The sequence below is a fragment of the Aptenodytes forsteri genome, unplaced genomic scaffold (assembly GCF_000699145.1).
Source record: "Aptenodytes forsteri isolate BGI_AS27 unplaced genomic scaffold, ASM69914v1 Scaffold143, whole genome shotgun sequence".
Taxonomy (NCBI): Eukaryota; Metazoa; Chordata; class Aves; order Sphenisciformes; family Spheniscidae; genus Aptenodytes; species Aptenodytes forsteri.
The window spans coordinates 7,173,232-7,200,136 of NW_008794951.1; the positions used below are offsets into that span (position 1 = coordinate 7,173,232).

The 26,905-nt window shown below is 38.3% G+C and overlaps 1 protein-coding gene across 1 annotated transcript; it reads left to right on the top strand.

The window, feature by feature from the left end:
- Window positions 1–476: 476 nt before the first annotated feature.
- Window positions 477–4,071, top strand: SLITRK4 (SLIT and NTRK like family member 4). The gene has a single exon (XM_009275350.2). The coding sequence runs from the start codon at window positions 477–479 to the stop codon at window positions 3,087–3,089; it is 2,613 nt and encodes an 870-aa protein (XP_009273625.2). The 3' UTR covers window positions 3,090–4,071.
- The last annotated feature ends 22,834 nt before the right edge of the window (window positions 4,072–26,905 follow it).

Below are 26,905 nucleotides of genomic sequence, written 5' to 3' on the forward strand. Positions count from 1 at the left end.
ATAATCTGTATGTGTTGATGCTATAGATACATACATTGAGTATTGACATTGCTTTTTGTGTCTGCATCTTCATCCTTTCTATATTGTGCTATCCCAACCCAGATGTTTGGGCATGCATAAGATCAGCATTTGTGTTTAATATCCCTGAAATGCATGGCAACATATGAGCAGTGCAGGATTGAGGAGAGTAAATATGCATAAAATTGGAATCTCCTTTGGTTATTTTACTTTGTTAGTTATGCATGTTTGGCATGTACAAGAAAGAGAAATATATTTGACAGACCTCAGAGTTATTTGTATTTGTCTACAGTGATTTACATTCCATATTTGAAATCATTCTAGCTCCTGTGTATTTGTTTGGTTGTTAAAATCTTTCATGTTATTTTAAATTCAGTTCTTGTAGTTTATCTATAATACTTGGCAGGTACAGTAGCTCAGTGGAATACAATTTTTAACCCAAATGATGTTTTGGAACAATGACAACTGAAAAATGTTTTCTTTTTTCTTTCCTTCCTTCTTCTTTAGATTCTTTATCTTTGTTCAGGAGCCTAAGGTTGCTTGCTGATCACAAGAAGATGTTTCTGTGGCTTTTTCTGGTTCTGTCATCTCCAGTTTCTTCTACAACTGCAGATGCTGATATATCTGTGGAAATTTGCAATGTTTGCTCCTGTGTGTCAGTTGAGAATGTACTCTATGTCAACTGTGAGAAGGTTGCAGTCTACAGACCAAATCAGCTTAAACCACCATGGTCTAATTTTTACCACCTCAACTTTCAAAACAACCTGCTAATTATTCTATATCCAAATACCTTTCTTAATTTTACACATGCAGTGTCCTTGCAACTGGGTAATAATAAGTTACAGAACATTGAGGGAGGGGCCTTTATGGGTCTTAGTGCATTAAAACAGTTGCACTTGAACAACAATGAATTAAAGATTCTCCGAGCTGACACTTTCCTTGGCATAGAGAACTTGGAGTATCTCCAAGCTGACTACAATTTAATCAAGTTTATTGAACGAGGAGCCTTCAATAAGCTTCACAAGCTGAAAGTCCTGATTCTTAATGACAACCTGATTTCATTCCTTCCTGATAACATTTTTCGATTTGCTTCTCTAACCCATCTGGATATACGAGGGAATCGAATACAGAAACTTCCATATATTGGAGTTCTGGAACACATTGGGCGAATTGTTGAATTGCAGCTGGAAGACAACCCCTGGAATTGTACTTGTGATTTATTGCCTTTGAAAGCGTGGCTGGAGAACATGCCCTATAACATCTACATTGGAGAAGCTATCTGTGAAACACCTAGTGACTTGTATGGAAGGCTGCTGAAAGAAACCAACAAGCAAGAGCTGTGCTCCATGGGGACAGGGAGTGATTTTGATGTGCGCATTCTGCCTCCCTTGCAGCTGGAGCCCGGTTATAGCACACCGAACGGCCACACCACTCAAACATCAGTGCACAGATTAGTCACAAAGCCGCCAAAGACTACAAATCCTTCAAAGATCTCGGGGATAGTAGCAGGCAAAGCACTATCTAATCGCAATCTCAGTCAAATCGTATCTTACCAGACCAGGGTGCCTCCTTTAACTCCTTGTCCAGTCCCCTGTGTTTGCAAAACGCATCCTTCAGACTTGGGATTAAGTGTAAATTGCCAAGAAAGAAATATAGAGTCAATGGCTGAACTCGTACCAAAACCTTTAAATGCCAAGAAACTGCATGTAAATGGTAATTATATTAAGGATGTGGACCCTACAGATTTCATTGAGTTTGAGGGGCTGGATTTGCTACATTTAGGCAGCAATCGAATTTCAGTGATCAAAGGAGAAGTTTTCCACAACCTTACAAATTTACGGAGATTATATCTCAATGGCAATCAGATAGAGCGTCTGAGCCCAGAAATGTTTGCTGGCCTCCACAACTTGCAATATCTGTATTTGGAATACAATGTTATCAAAGAAATCCTAGCAGGCACCTTTGACTTAATGCCAAATTTGCAGTTGCTCTACCTGAACAACAATCTTCTACGAAGCTTGCCAGCGTACATTTTTGCTGGTGCACCACTTGCTAGACTGAATCTGAGGAACAATCATTTCATGTATTTACCTGTAAGTGGCGTTCTTGATCAGCTAAAATCTCTTACACAAATTGATTTGGAAGGTAACCCATGGGACTGCACTTGTGATTTAGTTGCTTTAAAACTGTGGCTTGAAAAGCTAAATGAAGGTATTGTGGTGAAGGAATTGAAATGTGAAACACCTGTACAGTTTGCTAACATTGAACTTAAGTCTCTGAAAAATGAGATCCTCTGTCCTAAACTTTTAAACAAGCCATCTGCTCTGTTCACTAGTCCTATGCCCGTTGTTACTTTTACAACACCACTGGGACCAGTTCGGAGTCCTCCTGGTGGCCCAGTTCCATTGTCCATCCTAATCTTAAGCATATTAGTTGTGCTTATTTTAACAGTGTTTGTTGCTTTTTGTCTTCTTGTTTTTGTGCTTCGGCGCAACAAAAAACCAACTGTAAAGCATGAAGGGATTGGAAATCAAGAATGCAGTTCTATGCAACTGCAGCTAAGAAAGCACGATCACAAGTCAAACAAAAAAGATGGACTAGGTGCAGAGGCCTTCATTCCTCAAACCATTGAGCAGATGAGCAAAAGTCATACCTGTGGCTTAAAAGAGTCTGAAACAGGCTTCACGTTTGGTGACCCACCAGGGCAAAAAGTCATTCTGAGAAATATTAATGACAAGGAGAAAGATTTATTGCATGTGGATACCAGAAAAAGACTTAGCACAATTGATGAACTGGATGAGTTATTCCCTGGGAGGGATTCCAATGTATTTATTCAAAATTTTCTTGAAAGTAAAAAAGAATACAACAGCATAGGGGTCAGTGGCTTTGAAATACGTTATCCAGAGAAACAACAAGACAAAAAACCCAAGAAATCTTTAATAGGTGGTAATCATAGTAAAATTGTAGTAGAACAAAGAAAAAGTGAATATTTTGAACTAAAAGCTAAACTTCAAGGTTCACCTGACTACCTACAAGTCCTTGAAGAACAAACAGCTTTGAATAAAATATAGGTCATGCAATCCTATTGCCTACAGAGGACATTTATTTAATGATGAAAGTGCCTTTTGTTGACTTTTAACTTCCAAATACTATATTATATTGATAGGCATAGAGGCAGGTGTATCCAAGGGTGTCTGATTAACTGTAGCTGCATATGATTTGTCAAGTAGAGGAGAATTTCCTTAATAGATTTTACTACATAAAGCTCATGCCCTGTGGAATCCTGTAGGGATACTGCAAACTCTATTGCCAAAGGGATGCTTTATACACGTTACACTGAATTTAACCTCAAGAGGCATATATGTTTTGTACCTTAAATGCAAAACCATCGTCTCCTTGTGATTTGTTAGAACAAACACAAGAAACCTGGTACTGGTATTTGTACCTCAGCTGGGTCCTTCATCCTGCACGTGGATTTAAGTTGGTGGAACTGGAGTAGTCCTTTGATTTGTTGGTGTAATGGCACTGTTTAAAGATTATCTGAAAAGTAACGAGCATGCAAAGAGAGAACATTCGATAGTATGTGTAAATTGGTTACATTTATGGCCTGCATCTTGAAACCACTGGAATTATAATGTTAAATTGTGCAAATATTTGTTTAAAATATACCATGCATTACATACCTATGAAATAAATTTGACCACTTAAAGCATACATGTCTATACCTAAAATTAAAAAAAAAAAAGAAAGAAAATAGTTCAAACTGACTTCTGCAGTATTTGTGGCATCTGAAGAAAATATTTTATGTTTATGCAGAATCTGTTGTAAGACTCATTTCCAATTAAAACTAGAGTTCCTTCTCAGTTACGTGAAACACTTGCAACCCCAACAGGTTGTCCAAAATTGTCAAAGTGCTTACTGTGTGAGCGTAGCAGAAATTATTTTTGTAATATAATTCATATTTATGAAATACTTTGTATACTAAATAGGAAAAATATGTACTCCTTAATATGTATTTAATATGCCTGACTTGTTTTCCTGATCACAATGCATTAATCATTCATTATAAATAAAAACAGAACAATATACCAAACGGAAACTTGTATAGAATTATCCAGAATTAAGTGAGCAGATATAATAATAAAAAAATTGTTCTGTACTATTCTTGTGAAATTAGCATATTATCTTATTTCAGATTTGTTACCAACGGTACATTTTAAAATACATTCATTAGTTTTTTAGTATTGTGTCTCAGGCAATTATTTGCCATCAGTTGTCTTGCTTTTCAGGGCTCTACAGCTTAATCTAAATAGTTTTCACTACAAGTACTTACAGGAATTCATGGTAAGGGTAATATTTTAATTTTATATGCATAATTTTTCTGTTCTTATTATCTGTCTGGCTGCTGTCAGTCTGGCTGCTGTCAGTCAGAAAAAAACTGATCAGAACAGTGAACAATATAGCAAAACAAGGCCATTTAAAACCACAGTGTAAAATAAATATAGTGGTCTCAGTTCAGAGTATTGTGTTGCTCGTATCTAGAGACTGAAAACTTGCCTTTGTGAAAGCTGAATCTGAATAGCTAGGAAAAAAAAGTAGTCAGGAGAATGGAAAATCCCCACTGTATCTCACTGATAGATGGTAACTTGAGATGAGAATGGAGATATATTGGTAAAGCATCATACAACAAATCTGTACTATGAGATTAACAAAAGTTCTTTGACTTGAAAAGGAATTTTTTCATTCATTTCAATGAGCTTTGGATAAAACCCTCTATCTCCTTTGCTTCCAGAACCTCCCCCCCCCCCCCTTTTTATATCAATTTTTATAATCAATACATAAATCAATTAAGATTAGTAGGATATAAACATGAATGGTTTTCATGAATTTGAAACTAGCAAATATTACAGCAAGACCCAATAATAATACTATGGAGAAGGCTGTGTCAGCTATTTCCATTATAAACCCCTAATTTCAGGGCTTTATGACACTGCTGTAAAATTTTTTTTCTGGAATGATACTTGGCAAACAGCCTGCAGCATGTTTTTAACAAAGTTTACAAAAAAAAAAAAGCGCACTGCTTCTTTATTTAAGAGAAAGCAAAACAAGACAACAGTTTCCTACTTTCAGACATTTGTTTATGCTCTTGTAACTTAGAAAGAGGGTTGGTTTATTATTTTTCTCCACACGACAACGTAGATACATAACTTCAGAGAATAAAATTGTAACAGATGAATTAACGGCTGAGTTTCTTTCAAAAAGCTGCTGCTCTCCATGCACAAAAATTGACTTAATTCAGGATGTCATAGGGATTTTCAGGACATGGATACTATGTACATTTGCATTTCTTGAGTAAAAAAGTTCTTGGTCACCCAATGATGCAATACATGACCAAGGCTTGAATAAGAACATTTGAGCTTATTGTTTCAAAAGTCTGGATTAAGGAGTGTTAAAGATGCACTGACATGATAGGCTATAATGGCTCCATCAGTAGGCTGAGAGTAATGGGTCACTGTGCCTGCTCTGCACAGTGCTGCATGGCTTTGAGGATGTGTCAAGATTCACTGGGATTTGCCAAAGCATAAAGCTTCTGACATGCTTCAGTGCATGGTCAGACAGTGTCATGTCCCATACGCTTCTCTCGAGAGGCATGTGTTAAAAATATTAAAAGTTGCAAATAAGCTAATACTTTTAAGTGATGTTAAAACTGATGTGCTTATGACTTGTGTTGCCCTGAGTTAAAAGAACAATGATAAATAACCATACCTTCCTCAGCTAAACAATTGAGGGTTTCTTTTTGTTTTGTTTTGTGTTGTGGTTTGGGGGGGAGGGGGTTGTGGTGAGGTCTTCTATTCACTGAGAATAGAAGAACTGAACCGTTTTGCTGTACCATTACACTGGGTCAGATTTTCCTGCTCGTTGAGGTCCCAATCTAGCAAAACGTTTAAGCTCAACATAAATCATGTGCAGAGGTACTATTCATGAGCTAAAAATTAAACACCTGCCCAAGAGTGGGGCTTAGAGTTTTGTTGTTGATTTCGAAAAGAGCCAGCTCAGAAACACTGTGTATAATACACAGAGCCCAGTGACTCTTTTGGGATTATGCAGTTGAGCGTGGGTTCATCAGCGTCAATAAAGGTTGCACAATCTGGACCTTCCTGTAGAAATTGTTCCTAAGTGTTTTACATATATGATGCAATATGTAGGCATAAATAGTGTGAGTGAAGAATGCAGAAGTTGGCAAAACACTGTATTTCTGTGAAATTGTTACTTTAAATGACAACCTTAATGTCAGTTTATTTCCTCCATGTTTTGAAACAGTGTATGTGTCTGCACAGCAGTTTTAGTGTAATGTCCATTCAAATCTATAGTCAGTCTATCTGGGAAGGTGACTCTTCGGATGTGGCTTAACAGATCTATCTGTTCATTATATTGGTTTGAGTGGCCATGCTTGTAAAATGGCTGTTAAGACCCATAGACATAAACTAAATCAGTGAAGGTGTTAACATAATCTGTTGTCTTCATTGTATTATAAAGAAGTTTCCAGTTTTAAGTAAAATCAATAAAGTGTAATCGTTTTGTTGAAAAAGAAAAAATCTGTGCAATTTTATCAGAAAGCAACTACCATGGTGCAAGAACACAAGATCATTAGACGATTTATGTTTTGCATTTAGTGTTCAAGATTGACAATAATATAGAAATCTAGTATAAAAATCTTTTTTTAAATGATTTTTTTTTAAAAAAAAGCCATAATGACGATATAAATTATAAAAGGCGCATGGCCTTGTGAATAATGTTAACAAATGTTTCAGAATCAACAAAACACATCCAGAACTTGATGGTGGTATAATAGCTATAATATCTTTTGCATGATTTGTACATTGATATTGTATGAAATGAGCACAGTGAGGGTTTTTTTTTTGTTTTTGTTTTTGTTTTTGTTTTTTTGTTGCATCCAAAGAGTTGGGAAGGAACTATAACAGGAATGTATTTATAATCACTCTATTTTGAAATAAAGTAAAGAAAACAAAATGTATTGGTTTTACCCTGCTTTGATCATTACTATTCTAGGTTAGTTTATGATTAAAATAGTTACTTATAACATCCAGTCCAATGTAAAACACAGAAAGCTATTGTTTATGATTTTGTTTGCCTTCAGCAACGTCAAAATATTAGCCAGTGTTGACTTAAAAATTTGTATGAAACATTAATAAAATTGTTTGGTACTATTGTATTTCTGAAACTAGACTTTGTTAAGTGCCTGTAATATTCTCTTTCGGCTCATTTGTACGGGGATGAAAGAGAAGCTATAAAGTAGTCAAACAGTAATGTTTTCTAATCACCTCGACAATTTGTTATTATTTTTTATGAAAGTTTTTCCCATCTTCTGTTGTCTAACAAAATCCTCCTTGCCTCTGTTATACAAATAGTCCCTCCAAAGTCAGTGAAATTTTTTTGCATTAGTAACACAAGCAGAATTTAGTTTTTAGTTGGATTCTGAGATCTTCAACACAGAAGTGCTTAGAGGAACAATCACATAATGCTAGGGGCATTTGTTTTGATTCTGCTCCCTTCTTAATCTTTAATAAGACAGTTTTTCAGAAGAAAGAAAATTTAGTTTATCCTTAGCAGAAAGAAAAATATCAATCCTTATACCATTTCAATTGGTTAGGTTAGTTTTATAAATGAAAGGTGAAAAGACGTCTTTAGGTAGTTTAACTTCCAAATTTAGATTTTGTAGTAAAATTGTTTTACAAATCCTAATAAAAATCTTCATGGGAGGGGAGAAGAGCAGGAACAGAATTATGTCTAGATTAAACATTCCCTGTTGTGTAGGATTTAACATGCATCATAATGGTGGTGAATGAGAATCAGAATGTGATATGGACTAGAAAATCAGGACTTGATATGGATTTTTTTCACTGCCAGTTGCAGTGTGACATTAGAAGCAAACCCACAGCATTAATTGAAAAAGGCCTATGTATATTCTCCATAGAATTTCTTTCTAAAGAAAAACTTGAGAATCAAGAATAAGCATTCATGTTTTGAAAATAATATGCGTGCACTCAGTTCCTGAATGTAGAGGAACTTGGGAGTTTTCTGTTAATGTGTTTTTCCATTATTTAGTCTTTATTTCTAATTGAATTTTATTCATCCTTATGTATTCTGATTGATGCTGTGCTGAAAAATAAAAATAGGAATGTTAATGCTCAGGGACAAACTCATCTCAGAAATTTACCAATGTAAATCCAGACTAACTCAACAGACTTCAATGGAATTAAATCAGCCTTACCCTAGTGAACACAAAAGCAGAAATTTACCATATTAGGTGAGCAGCTGATCTATCTGTCATTGAAATAAAAAATAAACTAAGTCATTTTTTACTTGAAATAAAATATAATCTTGCTTTTTGCTCTATTGATTTGTGTGGTAAAGCTGTTACTAGTTTAAAATAACCATAGGGCAGAATATAGAGTAGGTGCAGTCCTGTGCCCGTTTGATGTCAGTAGAACTCTACAATGATTCAAGAGCTGTGGGCATCCTGTAGATGTACTATGGATACAAAACTATTTAAATTTGCTGGTTCAATACATAGACTTGGGTTATACATCACATAAAATAAAAATGCTATCTTAATAATACAATTTATTTTCTGCCTATAATGGAACAAACTTACCCTGCTCTCCTTTCTCATTAAGTAAGGACTTTATTTTAAGTGTCTTTATTTTACTGTTAATTTTATTCATGTTCATTAGTAATACTTGAGATAATTTATTTATTGTCTGAAAACAGTACATTTTGAGCAGGTTGTTATTTTTAAAATACCAGTCATTAGTAACAGACTGATGCTGTATTATACTCATTTTTTCATTCTCTTGCTGGGAATTTTTGTAGTCATTTAACACTACTAAATAAGTTCTTAAAAGCACAAATAACAATCAGATAAGAAAAAGAGACCTAGCTGGTATGAAATCTGAATTTTTTGTATGTGTGTATATGAATGTATGTATATACATCTATGCGTGTGTACGTGAAGACTTACAATACTGTAAATCACTCTGATGGGTACACAAGTGTTACATTATTGTCCCTTTGGTCTTTGTTTAACCAGAAAACAAAATATGATCTCTATATGGTTTAGTAGTCATTTTGCATATGTACAATAACAAAGAAGTCTTCCTCAGTTTCCCTCATCCACAAGCATTTCATTTCTTGATTTAATTTCATGTAATTTCCTAGAAATGTGTACACTATGACCTTCCAGGGCATCCTTCCACTTCATGCTCCCACTTCACCTTCAGTGTGCCCAGTCCCTTACAGCTGAATGTTTGTCTAGACATTGGCTAATAGCAGTTTCTAAAGAGGAAAAGGAGTAGGATTTGTCAATTTGCAAAAAAACAGCTAAAAAAAGCAAATTGTAGGAGACTTTCCTGGATGGTTTCTGAGTCATGTCAGATGTACGATCCGAAACAGTGAGGAGTAGGAAATGGTTTAAGCTTCTGTTAGGAAGATTCATGCTGGGCTTTTGAAGCTGGACAATCATGGCTTTTCATGTCTGAAGGGTGTACAGTATAAAGTAAATGTGATTCAGTCAACTGAATCCTGACAGTCAAACTGTGGGCTAAATCCTGCAGACATCTGCACCCACTTACTCAAGCTAGGTTTTGGTGTCATTATTCACTGAAGAGTCTTCAACAAATTATTTAGGTTAAACCAGATGTGGTACATATTTCTTAATGAGGCTTTTGACTGAGGTGTGGATACATTTGTGTGTACATCGGATGCTGTTTGGGTATGGAGGTTAGTCCATATCTAATGTTTGTTGAGCACTTTCTTTGGTAGAGTCTCTCTTCTTGAGATACATTAGTGCTCACATCTGAATATGAGCCGCTACACAGTAAGTACATCTCAATGAGCAGAGTCATGAAGGGCAGAGTGTTTTGACAGATTTTGAGCTCTTCACTGCAAGAAACTACAGGAAACGATGTACCGTACAGCAGATTTCCTTGATCCCTGGCAGGATTTCATAGACTCTCTGAGTCCTTCTCAGCAGGGTATTCTTCTTGTCTACTCACCACAGATAAGACTCCAGGTCACCAGTCTGATATATGTGCAGTCTGTGTTTGCAATTAAAAAAAACAATTTTGTGGAGAAGGGTGAGAGAAGAACTTTCATTTTCTTCTGAAAAGCAAAATGGGCTGAATTTGAATTTTTCAGGATTGAAAAAGAAAAATACAGATATTTTAAAGAATGGTCACATTGTTGGGTAATATCTGTATTTTGAAAGTATTTTACTAAGAGAGAAAGCAAGCAGTTGGTTTTATATTTTTAGCATGCAGCTTTTGAACTTGTTCCATTTTGGGGTTAGAATATGCCCTGGGAGCCAAGGAGCTCACATGTGCAGCTCAGGGCACAATTTGGCTGCAAAGATACATCCTAACTATCTTCCTGCCTTTTGTGTGGTAGAAATTAAATGCAAGGTTTTGGATGTTCCCTCTCTGTTTGCTTTAATGGAAGTTAGATCAGTTAACATTCTTCAGGACCTGTCTTTAAGCTCCTATTGAGGTGTGTCTGCAATTTGATGAAGTTAGCAACAAGAGTACAAATCTTATACAAGGGCTGATGTCTTTGGATGGGGTTAACACTTTGAAATAATTGGGGTTCTTATAGTTCCTTTCTTAAATATTGCCATGCGATTGCACTGTTTTATCCTCGTGAAGATCTTTACTTTAGGGATCAGTTCAATAAATTGGTAGTTTTACAAATGTGATCAGAAGATTGTGTCCAAATGTCCAGCAAAAAACTTTGCTTTTAATTCCCATGGTTTTCTAAGATGTAAATAAAGAACAACATCATCATGAATAACCTATATTTAAGATTTCTTTTTGTTCAGTGAAAATGACTTTTGCCTTAACTGGGTGAAATATTCTGAAAGTATTTTGGGAGGATTGGGATACTGCCAACAAATAAGGTCCCTGTACTGTAATCCTTTCTCAAGAATATAAGCTATGGAAACACTAAGGGGTTTTATCTTTTAAGTAGCTTCCCCTAGAATTTGGAGTTTCACTTCAGCTGTTGGAGCGACGCCATGAACATGATTTTATGATTTTATTGCAATAGTCGCATACACAGTTAGCAACTAACAAGTAATGGTCAACAAGAACAACAGTGTGACGCATTCTCTCTGTGTAGCTTTGTCAAGTAATTTATACCACTTCAGCATATGACAGCAAAGATAGGAAGGATTGCATATTGTAAAGTGTGTTGGTAAGGATTCCCTTACATTTGTGACATGCTTTCAAAATGAAAGCAGTATGCAAATGATGAGTATTATTGGCATACAATCCATTTCAAAAGGGGAATACCATTGTACTGTACATAGTACTCTATTGTTCAGATTGAGCAATATCACTGAAAGTGAATAAGCTGCGTTCCTTTCTCTACTTTTCTCCTTCAACCATTAAATAGACCTGTTTTCTCTATACAGAGCAATACAGCTCTGAGCCATATGCAAGAAAATACATAAGCCTAAAAAAGACAAGCAAATACGTTCCCTCCAAAGATAACATCTGCATTATGATAATAAAATCAGTCATATTTTTCAATAACGTTGGGACGTCTGGCAGTTTTTGCTTATGCTGGCAAGTTGTGGGACTGAGATGTAGAATTGGAGTCGGTTCCTATTTCCGTTCTCCACACAAATGCTCCCTTTGACATTACACATTCATGAGGTCAGTTTGCCTAGTGTCTCTTAGTGCCGTACGGGGTTGAAGCAACAACATGTATTCATATCTACTTATGCAGGCATTTGCCACGGGCCTTACAAACAAGATGTCCCCAGAGACAACAGAAGCATGGCAATGACCTTTGCTAAAGTGTCTTCTCCTATACCCTCTGGAGCAGACCTCTGTAGCGTGACCCAGAACGTCCATGGCTTGGGCCAAGGAACAAGGTTGGAGCAGAACTCAGTAACATCCTTGTTTTGACATTGCAGGGAAGCAAAGTAACAGGAGCAGAACAGCACAGCAGCTCTGTAATCAAGAATGTAAGACTCTTGTTGACTGTTTGCTGCTTCAATATACGGGCTAGTCCGTTTTGCAACAGGAAAAGCCATCTTCATTTCTGGGTCCAATCTAAACCCTAAAGATTGTGACCAGGCTGGAAGAGCTTGTTTGACCAAATGTGTTGTTGTCCACAGTACAACTAGACCAGATCGTCTGTCAAATTTGTGAAGTATGTTTTTTCCCTGTCTGTAAATAGTGTAGTCAAACTTGCATTAACATCTTTTAATGATTCTGTAATGTACTACCCATAATGCATGTTCACATGCAAAACTGTCATCTCCATGCAGTATTGCTACGCATCACTGCCAGTAGATGGGGACAACCATTTTTTACCTCAAAGCCTATTGTGGTGGCCCGACCCGGATTGTTTTGCCTGATAATTACATATGCTTCTGATATAATAGTTTATTTCTTTTCTGAATCACAACATTCTGTTTCTCAATAACAAAGAGAGAAGGCTTTCACCTTTTTTTCCTCATTCTTCTGTGTAGTAGAAATTCCTTTAATCCATTTCCAACCCATAAAGAACAATGAAAAATCCTCTACAGGAAAACTCCACTTTATGTAACGCACTGAAGATGGCACTGTAGTAACAACTTCACACTGTGAATGATAAGATATGCTTGTTTTTGTTGCTGGGAATTTATGATTTTTTTATTTATTTAGCTCAGCTAACATAAAGCCAAAGGTCAGTTTAATGCAGCACCACTCGACACTGCTACTGTAATTAAGGCTGGAGAAGTGTTTCTGTCACTTAGACTTTTCTGCAAGGAGATTCCAACTCAACCCAAACTATGTGGAACAGTTTATAGTTAATCTTTGTAGAAAGTTTTTTTTTGTTAAAAAAACCAAAGGAAGATAACAAAGAAAATCCTTTCTGTTAAGGATATCACTTTTCCACGTCTGTAACTTTTACATGCCATATTAAGACACATTAACACCACAGCAGGTTTCTAAATGCCTAATGGACCCCAGGGCAGGGCTTTATGGTATTAGTTGCATTATACAAACCTTCCAAAATTCAGTTTCCTGTAGAGTTTGGAGGCTTTTATTCATGTGAAACAGGAGCTTCAAGTTAAAAAAAACCCAACCCAACAAACAAAAAACCACAAAGAATGCCAGTGATAGGCAAGGGTCACAATTAGGTTAATGGTAATTTTTAGTAAGAATAAAGAAAAACAAATTTAAACTGACAGTTATATAGGTCTGAAATGATACCTTTATCCATTTCGTAACCCATTCCTTTTAAGCCCTTCACTCATACCAGGTGGGATTTTTGGTTTGTTTTGAAGTATGTGAGTAATTGAGCCCCTGTGCAGCAATTATTTCTCAGAGCTACTTCCACCTTACATACCTAAGCTATTTTGGAAGGGATGAAAAATGGAAACCTTACATCCTTTTTAGGATTAGCCTTGCTCTTGAGAAGTCAGTGGAACTATTTGTGTGAACTGCCACCACAGGGCTTTTTTTCAGGTGTTGAGAAAAAAATGCAGGATTTAAACCCCCACTGATTTCCATGAGAGACAGCAGCTGCCCCAAAGGACCTAGTACCCTCTGTCAGCAAGCAAAATTTGGGGGAGGTGGGCTGACTTTTTCAAAACTCCCAGAATATGTACTTACATGCCAGGCTGCAGAAAGAGAAGTGCTTAGGCTGTTAGAGAGGGGCTCGGCTTTTCTCTCTGCCAGGGGTGATGCAAAGCCAGCCGGGTATAGCATGGCTTAGAAAAACCTCTGCAAAAAGCCCAGATCTCGCTTCCAGTTAAAGGGCCTGACCCCACAGCCTGACCCCACAGGCATCCCTTTCTGTGGGCTGTTCAATCCAGCTGGCATGCCTGTTCCTTCTCCCAGCAGGGATTTTTTCAGAACCAGCAGCCTCAGCCCCGGCGTGGTGGGCGGGAGGGAAAACAGCACTTTGTTTCGCTTGGCACTGGCTCCGCTGATCGATTAATGAACGGTGTTAACCTCCTCAGGCTGTCTTCGCTCGTGTTCCTCAGTGGGAAGGATGACAGCCACATAGGGCATGGGGAGAGGTGTTACATGAGAGGCTTGTAGCAGAGACACAAAGAAATAGACACAGAAATGCATGTTTGGGAAACTGGATCTGGCTGCATTGCGTATCAGTGCTAGAGAGTGGAAAACAGTGTGGGGACCATCCTCAGGCTCTGGCCAAAAGCTGAGCTGCTAAACCCCAGCTCTGCAGCATCATCGTAGGCGCAGGGGCCCAGAAGCTGCTGGGACTCAGTAACAAGTACTTTTGGGGCTAGGGCTTGGGGTCTTCCCCGCCAGCCCCAGAACAGGCATTCAGAAACCCTTTGTGTGCAGCTCCTCAAAGATACGGGAGTTAAATAAGTAAATATGTTTAGGGCCTTGATCTTGGAATAAATCTGGTAGTAGCTCTTTAATTACCTCAGCAGGGTGCTCCTCTCTGCACACAGCACTTCCCAGCTGCCTGAGCTCTGCATCCTCCTCAGCATCCCCTCCTCTGCCAGCTCAAAACTTCCTACAAAAGCTCTGCAGTTCCCTCTGCAGAGGAGGATGCTGGTTTTGTTCTGGTGTGAATGAAACCAGGGGTTAATCATTTCTATTTGTGCCACCACAATGTCCAACTACAGTAAAACTGAATGTGGGTGGTGAGACAGACACAAATAAGCCAAGAAGCTCATGGTAAGGTAAGGGGATATTTGAGAGACACTGAAGGAGGAATTAAAACAACTTAGGTTTGGAGATCTGTAGCTGGAATCTTTGCTTAGAGGTGACTTTGTGGCCATGGGATTGCTTAGAGGCCTGTGAAGCACTTAGCAAGCAAATTAACAAGCTGGTGGGAACAGGCTGAGCTGTTGCAAAAATAAGCACTCTAACTTATATACTCACATAAACTTTTAGAGATCTCTGTGATGCATTGGCCATTAATATTTAATTTATCACTTATTAAATATTTCATTTTGTATAGTTCTTTAATGGAAAGGTGATGGATTGCGTTGTCTACAAGAACCTGTATATAAAGATCTGGTAGATCTCTCTGTCATTTGACAAATAATTATATTTTATATCCAGTTTGCAGGAGGTAAAATTCATTATGAAGAGATTATTCACATGCAAAAGTGTTGTCTCATTTTAGTTTAGGAAAAGGCAGGAGTAAACACCAGCAGTCAGTATTTATATTGCAAAGGGAGAGTTGTTATGAACCTGTAGTGAAACTGCCACCTGGATCTTCACTACCCCCATCATCACACAAAAGTTGAGCTATTTGCTTCTACCTCCAATGGCTGACGGAGCAGTGATTATGTGAGGAGTTGAGATATTAGCACAGGCCCTAGTGCAAGGAAGACATAGAAGCTACACAACATCCTTGTGCTTGTGCTCCCCCCACCGATGGGCACTGCAGTTAAGGCTCTGCACTCTTTGGGAATTAAGACCTTCACCTCTGTGCCTCCTTGGGACTTGTGCCACTCTAGTATCTAGAGGGTGAAGCAGCCCAAGACACAAGCCAGTAGAGCTGAAACACTGTCAAAAAGCAGTGTTGCGCAATCTTTCCCTTTTATTTTTTTTTCATGAAAATGGCATGTGAAAGCTCCGTGCCACAGTCTCTCCTGTTTTGTGGTCACACATGGTCACCATCTTCACCCACTATGTCCCATACCACATGCACAAACCCTGGCGTATCTTGAAAGCAGTCTCCCTCTCAGTTCTCAAGCCTCCCACTGTGCAACAGACCATGAACATCCTCTTCCAGTGGTTTTTGCTCTTAATCCAGGAAAGCACTTTCTTAGATCCTTAATAGCAAGCTTAAGGTTAAGCATTTGTTTAAGCACTTTGCTAAACTGTGTTTTGCTGAATCCCTGCCAAATGAAAACAGATGGGCTAATTTACCCTGATGTTCTTGCATGAGCCTTAGGGAGAGCTGTAAGAGCAGCAATTTTGATGAAAGGTGTACTCCAAAGCAAGCAAGGGGCAGAGCTAAGCGATTTCAGGCCACAAGACGGCTCTGAGTTCCCTGGGAAGCTGTAGATTTGAGGATTGTGCTTGCTTTCCTTATCCCTCCTCTTCCAGGGAAGAACACCACCCTCTCTGCAAGGACTGTCACCCTGCCAAGTCATCCCTAGTGTCATCCCAAGTACCTAGAAGGAACAGAGCCAAGGAACAGCAGTCTTCCCCCATTTGTCACCAAGAAACAGCTGTAGCTGGGTTGTATGCAGTGAGCCGGGCTCTTCTTTCTGCCCTAACATCCAGCCTCTGCCGTAGGATGTTTGAAACAGAAGTGTGCTCCTCTTCTGATGGCATTTCTGATGAGCCAGAGGGAACACAAACTGTTGATGGATCCTTAAAGCTGTTTCCTTTTACTAAAGAGCAGCCAGTATAATTTGCCATGCTGTGGGATTGAAAGATTTTGGAGACTGATGTTAACATGTTAGAATTTGGTATAAAATGTTGACCACTGTCCATCACTCAAGAAACAATGTGATAAGTTTAAGGCTTTGTAATATGTCACATACTGTAAAAAAGTATTATATAATGGCTTATACAAAATATTAATGAAACAAATTATTAGCCTAGGAACACAGATTTGTGGAGCTGTGTTTCTAAAGTAAATGGTGTTCACAAACTTGAAAATGCTGCTAATGCTGACATTCATGTTCAAATGCCCTGACTGTAGTATAAGGTCTCAGAAAGGTATATGACTAAATGTAATACGGTCTTAAGGAAAAACAGCAAGTGAGCATGAAATTAAAAGCTTTAACATAATTCAAAAGTAGGCTGAATCAATGCCGCATCAGCAATATTTATTGTTCCAACGTTTTATCTAAGGTTTTTTTGTGTGTGTGGTTTGGTTTCTGTAACTGATGATACTCCTGCTATCTACAGGGAGTCTAGCTTGTTACCAAAATGTTTATAACAGTTTTAATGCCAACTGAAAAAGTACGTGGAAGAAAGGAAGAGTGGAATTTGGACTTTAAAATGTCTTTCTCATGAATTATTTATACTATTTATTCTGCAAGATCAAATGCTGTTTTTTAAAAAAGTATGACAGGGAGTGCGCAAGAGATTTCAGAGGTTGGATATGAGCAACAAATCTTTGCTAGGAAAGGAAAAACAATAAAACCATCTCCAAACCTCAAACAGAAAGTTTGCCTAAGAAATATCAAAGATCAGTGTTGTGGGACTGTAAAATGCAGACCCAAATCTATCATTTTATTTTTACAGCAAGGTGTTGTCAAACTCTTCTCTGATCCAAGACTAAACAGCAATTTGCAAAATGGGGTGGCAGAACACAGATCACCTTCATTTTTAGCACACCATAGCCTGTGATGAGCCACTGCATGTATTAGCCTCTGTAAAAACAGTGACTTTCAGCCTCCTTCACAGCACTTTATTCTCTTTAGGTAATTCACTCTAGTATGCGAATGGTGAAGTCCCTTGGTTTAATACAGTGAGCACCAAAAGGGTGTATATGGAATGCCATTTTTTGTAACCACTTACAAGACAGCAGTGGACATCTTTCTAAATGTCAGTGGATGTGTATTGGGGAAGGGAAGGGGTGCAACAGGGGGGAAAAGAAATCACTTCATGTCAGCTTGCTGAGTTTAGGCAATGTTGAGTTTGACTTTTCAGGAAAGCCTGATCTGAAATGTCTAGTGGAAGGCACAGAAGATGTCCAGGAAAGAGCTTGTTGCACTGAGTTCGTACAGATGTTTGAATGGAAAGGAAGAAGAGCAACATCTGTGTTACCTTGCAGAATCAGGTGCTGGGGGCTCTGTCCTGTTTCTTGCTATGTGCTTTGCAGCTTCCAATGCCAGCATTAGCCCTAACTTTCAAGCAGATCCTGCACTATTTGCTGGAAATAGTGTGAGGAAACTGCCATTCTATAGAGGGTACAACTGAGGGGCAGGAACAGAGAGCATTTGTTTTGAGGGTACATAGACCAAGCATTGCCAAATAAAAATCATCAAGGCAAACATGCCTGCTCCTTGCTGACATCAGTAGTAAGTCCGCTTGTATCTTCTGACTTGCAGGACACTCAGCCTCTGGGCAGATGTTGCCTTCACTGTGGGGGTGGAGAAGGTAGGCTCGGCCCTCACTAGCAGGGAGCATGGAGACGCTCTGGTAGCATCTCCTGCATCTGCTGGAGTCAGCAGAGCTCCACTGATCTGAGTAGCCCTAGCCTATCCCTTTACCAATGGAGCTAGGCTCCATGGTGTCACTGGTGTTCATGGAAGTGTAATGTGGTGGAAGAACAAGTATCATTTTTTTCCAGTGGATACCATGGAAAGGTGATGTGAACTTAGAAAATGCCTTATACTAGCTAAAGCCTGTTCCTCTCCCCTTTTCTTGCCTACTCTGCGTATAAACAGAGACTAACTGGGGTTGTACCAGCTGCCTAATTTATTCAGATTTGTAATTTAATGACATCTCCTTGTCAACTATGGTAGACTCTCGTTCAGACCCATGGTATTTGCTGCTGCAGCAACTCTCACTAGCATAGAAACTAGCAAAGAAGCAGGATGTAATTCAAGAGCTCTTTACATCTATGTAACCACGGATACCTAAATGATGCATAAGACCAGTGTTTACAAAGTTTAGTGCATTGTTTCCAGAAATGGGAAGCACAGATTGTGAGTTCTCCCTGGGACATATGTGCAGGAGATGAAAAGTAAAAATAATGCTCTTCTTTTATGAAACAGTGTTCTGTAGTATGTTCTCCTTTCAGCTGTTGTGACTATAGTAGGTGTTGATGGCTGTGGGTTTGTGGCTTTGATGGATATGGTAGACTTTGATGGCTGAATTTCATATTTAATGTCAGGTGCGGGGGGCAACAAATTGCTGACATAGAAGCTTGTCTTTTTAGAGGCTATTGCATCAGGTAACAAGTTCACTGGTTAAAAAAATTGTCTCTAATATAGACACTAAATGTCCCAGGGCTCTATATTGTAAGTGCAAATAATAAATTCTCTCATGAAAATATGATTTTTAAAGCAAAAATAAATGTGTACATAGCATGCCTTTTATGTTTTATTTGTGTTTTATTTTATCTCCTTATGCCTGTTATATTTTAACACAATTCCCTACATAAGGCAGTTTGCTAAGAGTATCTTTCATTTAGCACTAGTTTGTTGAGATACTTTTTTCTTCTCCTCAGACAAAATGACTGGTTCTAAGATCAACAATTGCCATCTGTTTTTTTCTGTACTGCTTCAGAGTACAACATACTGTTGCTTCAGTTTCTACTTCCCAGGTTAATGTCTTCTTCATTCATTCACTCACCCACTCATGCATTCACTTTAACCATTCAGTTTCAAGCTAGATTTAGAAAGGATGCCTAGCTAAGACTGTAAAATGCCTCAGCAATAAGTAAAGATGCACGAACAAAAGCCTAGACCTTTCAGGAAAAAGTCACACAAAGCAACAGACCCTTTCATTCTTCTGATGCTTTCCCAGAGAGTCATCAGTATCATTATGACCTGTTGTTTTTTTTCTAGAGCTGGAGAAACCATGGAATGGGGGCAGGGAAGGGATAAAAACAATATATCTCAGGAAAAAACATTCCACAAACTACACTAAACATTAAAATGTTTTGCTTTGCAATAAGCTTTAAATAATTTTTAAGTGTTTATTGCTAAACCACTGGGAAAAATCTCATTTTTCATTGCTGAAAACCAAGAAATCTGTTTCAGGTTGATATGTGTGCAAAAGCCTATAGGGAAAATTTTTATGAAATTGAAGATTTTCCACATTTTTCCAGAGTTTGAAGAAAAAACAAACAACAAAAAGCAGTCCTGAAAAATTCTAACAACACTTCAGTATGTGATTTCAATAAGCACAGATGACAGTTTCCTTATCTTACCTAGCAAAATCCTATAGGTAAGGTCAGCAGAGGCATATATGGGGGACGCTCTAACATTGAAGACTTGAGGGCTATTCTTGCATTTATGGCATATTCCTTATTTGCTTGTTCATGTTCAAAACTTCATATTGTATGCTTTCCTCTATATTCAATATGGAAAAGCATATGAGCTAGCAGCCACAGAAATCAACTGCTTCAAGACATTTGATCAAAGCTGGAACTGCAATAGCTGGTGACCAGTGCTTGCAGTAGCTGCAGGAGATGGTTCTTGCTCCTGTTCCAGTCCTGGGCACACTATTTTACAATCTGCTTAATGTACACGTAAATAGACTGTGGTCTGAGAAGGAGGCAAAAGATAAGGGACTGTCGGATAGTTGCTTTTGATTAAAAGCATGATATTATCTTAAAAAAATATTCTAAACTAAAGCACCAGGGTACAGAAATTCTCCTTTTGCTCCAAAACCCAGCCACGGACTTTACTCAGAGCTCTTGATGGAGCAGAAAGCTTTCCCTTAGCTTTATTGGCCTTTTGAAAAGTCACTCTGGTTAAATTTAAACACCGTATGATCAGCAGCTCTCTCTGATTTGGAATTACACCAGGTTCTAAGGAAATTTGGGAGGTCCCTACCAGCTGATTGTACCAAGTAGGAGGTGAGAATGCACATGTGCACACATGCCTGCAAACCCATGCAGAGGTGAAGCCTTTCTTTACAAAATGTACTCTCTACCATACAAACGTGACAAGTGTAAAGATTTGTGAAGAAAGCGTTTACTTCACAGCTGGTTTTTGTTGATCTGTGCCATATAAACAGTACAGCATTATATACCGCATGGCTGCCGCTTGCTTAAGAGCAAAGCGAACTCCCCAAAATAAACAGAGCTATGAACTTGATGGGAAAATTGACCATGAAGAAAAGCCAGCATTTGATCCTTGCTACTGCAACATGCTTATTCACTGGCTAAGCAAGGAACCATCTTGCTGATGTACCTTTCCCACATTAGTTTTGTTTCTGTTAGCTCTGCTACTGTGACCAGGATGTCAGCTTAGCTTCCAAACAGTGTTTTTATATTTGATTTTTACTGATGATTTCAGTTTTACAGTTACACCCACCAACTTGAAACCCATGACATAAGGCACTATTTAGGGGCTTTATGCTGTACATAGCAGTGTGGGGAATCCGCAGTAAAAATATGTTCCTCTGCAGTACTTACTTTTAGCAGGCAAGTGATTCAGGTTTCAATAAGGACCATTACTTTGAACATGCTATTTTCTTTTCTTTTTTTTTTAAACTAATGTTACAGCAGAACTGCAATATGCCTAATTTATAGCATGCTACTATGAATATTATAATAGTGATTGTTTATATTAGATCCTCTTTGTCCTTGGTCTGAGTTATTTTGTAAGAAGCTTACATTTTATTAATTTAAAGCAACACCACCAATAAATACCCCTCTAACTTTCAAGCCAGCTTCAGTATGAAAAGAGGCTTAAGTCTTATAAGCCAGAAGTCAAATTAAACTGCATGCAAAGATATTCATTATTCAGGTCTCAAGATTTTATTGAAGTAAATCTTACTTTTTAAAACATAATTTTTGAATGCTTGAGGTTAACAAACTAGAATTGTTTGAAAATCATGTAAGCCCTGAAGCCAATATTCATCTATACAACTCCTATATTTAACTGTATGAGGAACATTCACCCGTCCAAATGTAGCTGGATTCTCCCGGAAGCATCTGTGATAAGCGTGAAGAAGGAAACCTGTGTGGTCAGACGTAAGGGGGGAGGGATGGGGTGAAGATGAAGTTTGGCTCAGAGCTCCCGCATGGTCTCCGTTGCTGTGGAAACGACGGCCTTTGCAGTGCCTATTGCATCTATATACGTTCAGAAGAGCCATCTCTTCTGTATACCATTAGGAGGAGTCTAAAATGAAGCTGATCAATTAAGGGCCTGTGCTATGAGGGGAAAATGTAGACAATAACTTAAACTGAAAAAGAAGTAATGAATCACCCTTTTATGCAGTGACATATAGTTACATCCAAATGCCATGCTGTGCTTCTTAGGGAAAAGAAGAGGAAACAATGATAAAAATGGAACTGTGCTTTTAAATTCAATTGCTCACAACCTTTCACATGTCTTCCTTATCCTCATGAGCGAGCCAATCAGTATATAATATTCCCCCTCCATTCATCCACTACCTTGTGAATAAGATCATATTATATGATTCTTAAATTAACAAGGCTCAAGCTCTGAGAAGTAGATGTGTCCACTTAAAGCACATTTCCTTCTGCTGTTTGCAGTTTGTTTGTATGAGTGACTGTCTGATTGTTACCCAGGCAACCAATGCAGACGTGAATTTTATTAGATATAGTTTCACAGATGTGGGCAGTGTTTCAAGCATTGTTTGGTGTTTCTGTTGGAAAGAGAATTCAGTTTGTTAACTTTTAAGAGTTTTTGTTTGAAGGACAGGGAGGAAAAAGGCAAGGATATAATAATTTTTACTTGGGGTTATCTCAGCTTGCTAGTTGCTATTTGTGTTTGGTAAATGGTTCCTCATTCTACATAAAGCAAAATGTGGAAAAATTCCAGTATTGACAGCAGGGAGACATGTAAAAGTACAGGAATTTTTATTGTCTCCGCTGAAGCAGATTAAATTATCATCACTCTAGAAGATAACATCATTAAAATGTGAAGACTATTTGGTCATATCGTAATAATAAGAGTACCGGGAACATATTTTGATGCTTAGCTATGCACAGTCTGTCTTGTGAAGAGGCAGCACGGTATTTTAACTGATGGCAACATTGTGTTCAGTGTGTTTATTTCTCCAGTGGAACTTGCAGACGTAAACATCTGTTGAATGTGTAGCTAGAGGACAACAGTTTGACATTCTACATGAGCTTTCTTGGTGAGCAAAGCTCACTTTCTTTTCCTGTTACAAAAGCGGAAGGGGGAAATAAACTTTGGACATAAAATAAAATGAAAATGACTCCCCCTAAAACTCAGCATTTCAGATTTCAGAATGCAATTCAGTCTTACAAAGGCATAAGCCTCCATGGTAATGTTAAGCTCAGTTTACAGGTACAAAATTCAAGGGAGTTGAGATTTTCTGTTCTATTTCAAGCTAAACTCTAGAACAAACAGGATTAGCTATTTAACTGTGATCGCTTGCTTGGGATTGCAATGACCTGCAGCCTGGGAGCTGGAAACAAGTCTTCCCCCACCGCACATTCAATAACCTTGAGACCTTTTCACACTCTCCTGCAAATATACATCTGAATTACTTCTCGTGAGCCAATGAACTCTTCTTTTATGACCCCATTCTTGAAAATGAATGGTTTGGCTGCCAGTGCACTATAATTCATACCTGGTCTGTGATTTTATAAGACTGTGACATTCTTCTGGGAACATTTAGTCTAGCTTTTTAAGGAAACACAACTCGTGATAATGTTGTCCATCTATCTGTGAGTCAGTTACTTGCTAGCAGCTTTTGATTTTTTTGGCAAACTCCAACTAAATTTGCAAATATCAACTAATTTGATAGCACAGAGAGATCTGGAAGATGTTAAGTTCCTACACGTTCTGTTAAAATTGGAAGCTGGGTAAATGGGAAAGAGCCTTTAGTGAGAGAAAAACAGGGAGTACTCCATTGCTCTCGGTTGAGTTTATAGCAGCTGTATAACCAGTAACCCTTCAGGCAACTCCTCGCTTGCATAGCACAAGGCAGAGCTATCAGCGTGGCAGGATGGCTGGTTTGATGTAGAATATAGCAGGGGAAGGGCCTGGGGACAAGAGGGAGCTGCTGTCAGAGAGGAGAATAATACCAGGGGGACTGGGAATGTGCAGGGCAGAGCCACTGTGATTGAGCTGTGGGGGGACAGGAGTTGTTGGGGGAGATGGGGTGGGAGTGGTAATAGGACAGGAAGTATCTGGAAGCCAGACTTTATCATTTCTGCTGTTCATGAGACAATTTGTTTTACCACATCATTCGGCTGTGATTTGATCCAGATAGTCTGTAGGGCAAACGAAAGAACCCGTTACAGATCAAAACTTCATTAATGGAAGGACTCCTGCTGAGATGAATGGCTGTCGGATTGGGATTGCCAGATTTGTAAAAACAAGTAATAAGGGATCAAAAAAGGGAAAGAGTAATTGAGGGTAATTAAAAATCCATAACCAGAAGGCTAGATTTGTAATGTAGCTCAACCTTCTTGATTGCTGGTCATTTAAAGGTGCAGCCAGTGAGCAAAAGATTCTTACACACTGAGGTGAGATTTTTACTGAAAGGGTTAGGAGCCATGCTGAATAATATAGTTTAAAAATGTAATGTTTCTTTTGTAGATCGCTGAAAATAGCATAGTTACTTATAACTATTTGTTCTAATAAAATTAGCTATTTTCTGAACCCCATCAGTACAGGCTTTGATTTTCTGCAGATGTGTTTCTTATTCACTGTTAACTGAGAAATTGTGAGAATGAATTCTATCCTTCCAGCTGGTTGCCAATAAGTGTTAATCCTCTGTGCTTTGTAATCAGATGGTATTGTTTCTGCACCTAAACTAGATAAATAGGACCATTTTTTATAAGACAATTGCTAGGAATGCACACTTTTTTGGGTGTGCAAAAAAAGTCTTTTTGTTCCATGCATAACTGAGAAATTTGCATGTTCCTATTTCCACATTTATATTTTCTTTGGCAAGTTTATATTTCAACAAAGAACAGCCATCCTCCAGTACAAGTGTGGTCAAAATCCTGTTTACATGATTGCTAAGAAGTAGGACAAATACTGCAACCTCTACCCTGCTCTACCCGAGAGAGTTAACCAGCCTCTCAAGCTTACTCGCATTGTTGCTCTCCATTTGCCTAGCAGTGGGTACCAGTTGTGGCTGTTTGACCATTTTTGACCCTGTTAAAACAGAACATGTCATTTGAAATGAAGAGGGAGAAGAGGAATTGACACAGTTCAATACAATTTTATCACCTAGTAAATGAAATGGGAGTGGATTTTGCTCTCTCATTTGAATTGAGTACTAACTCCTCTGCATACAAAGGTGATTATTCTGGTTTAAATATCCATATACACCAAGAAATACACCCACACACACCCACACACACCCTGAGTTGTATAAATGTAAGAACAGAAATAGATCAATATTTTGTATTTTGTTTTTTATTTTTCCTCATCCTCTGGACTGTCAGATGCAGTACCATAGGGAACTCTTAAAAGCCCCTATATCTGTGTAGCTAGGTGCATTTTATACAGGGTGGCTATTAGATTGACTTCACAGAAATGGACTCAAATAAAGAATGATAAGTCACATGTTAGTGATGGTTTATGTCCTCTAAGAAATGAACAAAGAAGCCCTGTCAGGGCTGTAGATCTGGTACATGCTAATCGTACTGAGAAACAGATGGCATTGTTGTAAATGTAAGGATACACGGACAAAAGTTTGTCAGTCCTTATAAATTTTCAAGCCACATACAGGGAAACGGTACTTTTCTTGTGCATTAAATTCCCCTCAGGAAAGAAATTACAACTCATACTTTTTAATAGTAGCAATAGTGAAACTGGTTTATATAGCACCTTTTTAATAAGAATAATGTATGTGCTTGACACATAAGCATATGCAGATGTGGAAACATTAAAAATACTAGAGAATAAGACAGCTGGAGGTTAGAAGCTGTGCCTGAGACTGGTTCAAATGCTCAGGCTACCAGACGATTTCATGGGAATGAGAGCTCACTAGCGTCTTGCATTTAAGTAGCAGCATAAATTACCCAGTATTTAGCCCGTAGCATAAACTGCTACACCCTCAGCAACAGCCCTTCCCCACTCACCCTGGTGTCCTGAGCAAAGGGAATGCCACAACTGGATTCTGCCAACTTTACACAGGTTCAGCAGCACTATGAAATCTGCGGTGTTACTTGAATGGGAAACTCTTCATCATAAAAATGCTTCAGTATAACTCGAACATGGTATACTGTTGTCATCACTAAACCTACTTTTACCTGTGTGGTGTATCAGCTATGTAAGGATGTAAAAGCTAAAGAATCAATGTAAGAGCAACAGAATACAGACCGTAGCCATCAATAATTTTTGTGCTTCTGACATTTAAAAAAAAAATAAAAAGCAACAACCAAAATCAAACAATAAGGTATTTTAGTGGAAGGGGACAAATTTTATACAAACCCCCAAAGAATTCAAGATGTTATGGAAATATGTTGTATTCTGAAAAAAAAAAAAAAAACCATCAAAACCAGAAAACAGAAAATCAACTGCTGCTTCTAGTTTATGGTTGATTAGTTTCTTCATTAGCTAAAAATAGAAAAGAACTGAACTGGTATAGGTCCAGAATGTATACCTGGATGTACACCCATTATTTATACTGTTGTATTCACACTCCTGGATTAAGATGAAGCTGTGCTACCTCAGAGCACAGGGAAATCGGGTTGTCCCAAATTGTTCAGGCTTTCTTAGAGTAACTGGGGAGACAGACAGGAGGATGTGCTTGTACTATGCATGTACTTGGTACATTTTTTTTTTCATTTGCTTGCCAATAGAATTTTCTTACAGGCAAAGCAGAAGGCAAAGGTGGGGACTGGGAGAAGAGCACAGGGAAATCGGGTTGTCCCAAATTGTTCAGGCTTTCTTAGAGTAACTGGGGAGACAGACAGGAGGATGTGCTTGTACTATGCATGTACTTGGTACATTTTTTTTTTCATTTGCTTGCCAATAGAATTTTCTTACAGGCAAAGCAGAAGGCAAAGGTGGGGACTGGGAGAATGAAGAGCCACCCACTGTGGGAGAAGATCAGATTCAAGACCATCCAAGGCACCTGAAGGTGCACAAGTCCATGGGACCCCATGAGATCCATCCACAGGTCCTGAAGGAACTGGCGGATGAAGTTGCTAAGCCACTATCCATCGTATTTAAGAAGTCATGGCAGTCTGGTGAAGTTCCCACTGACTGGAAAAGGGGAAACAT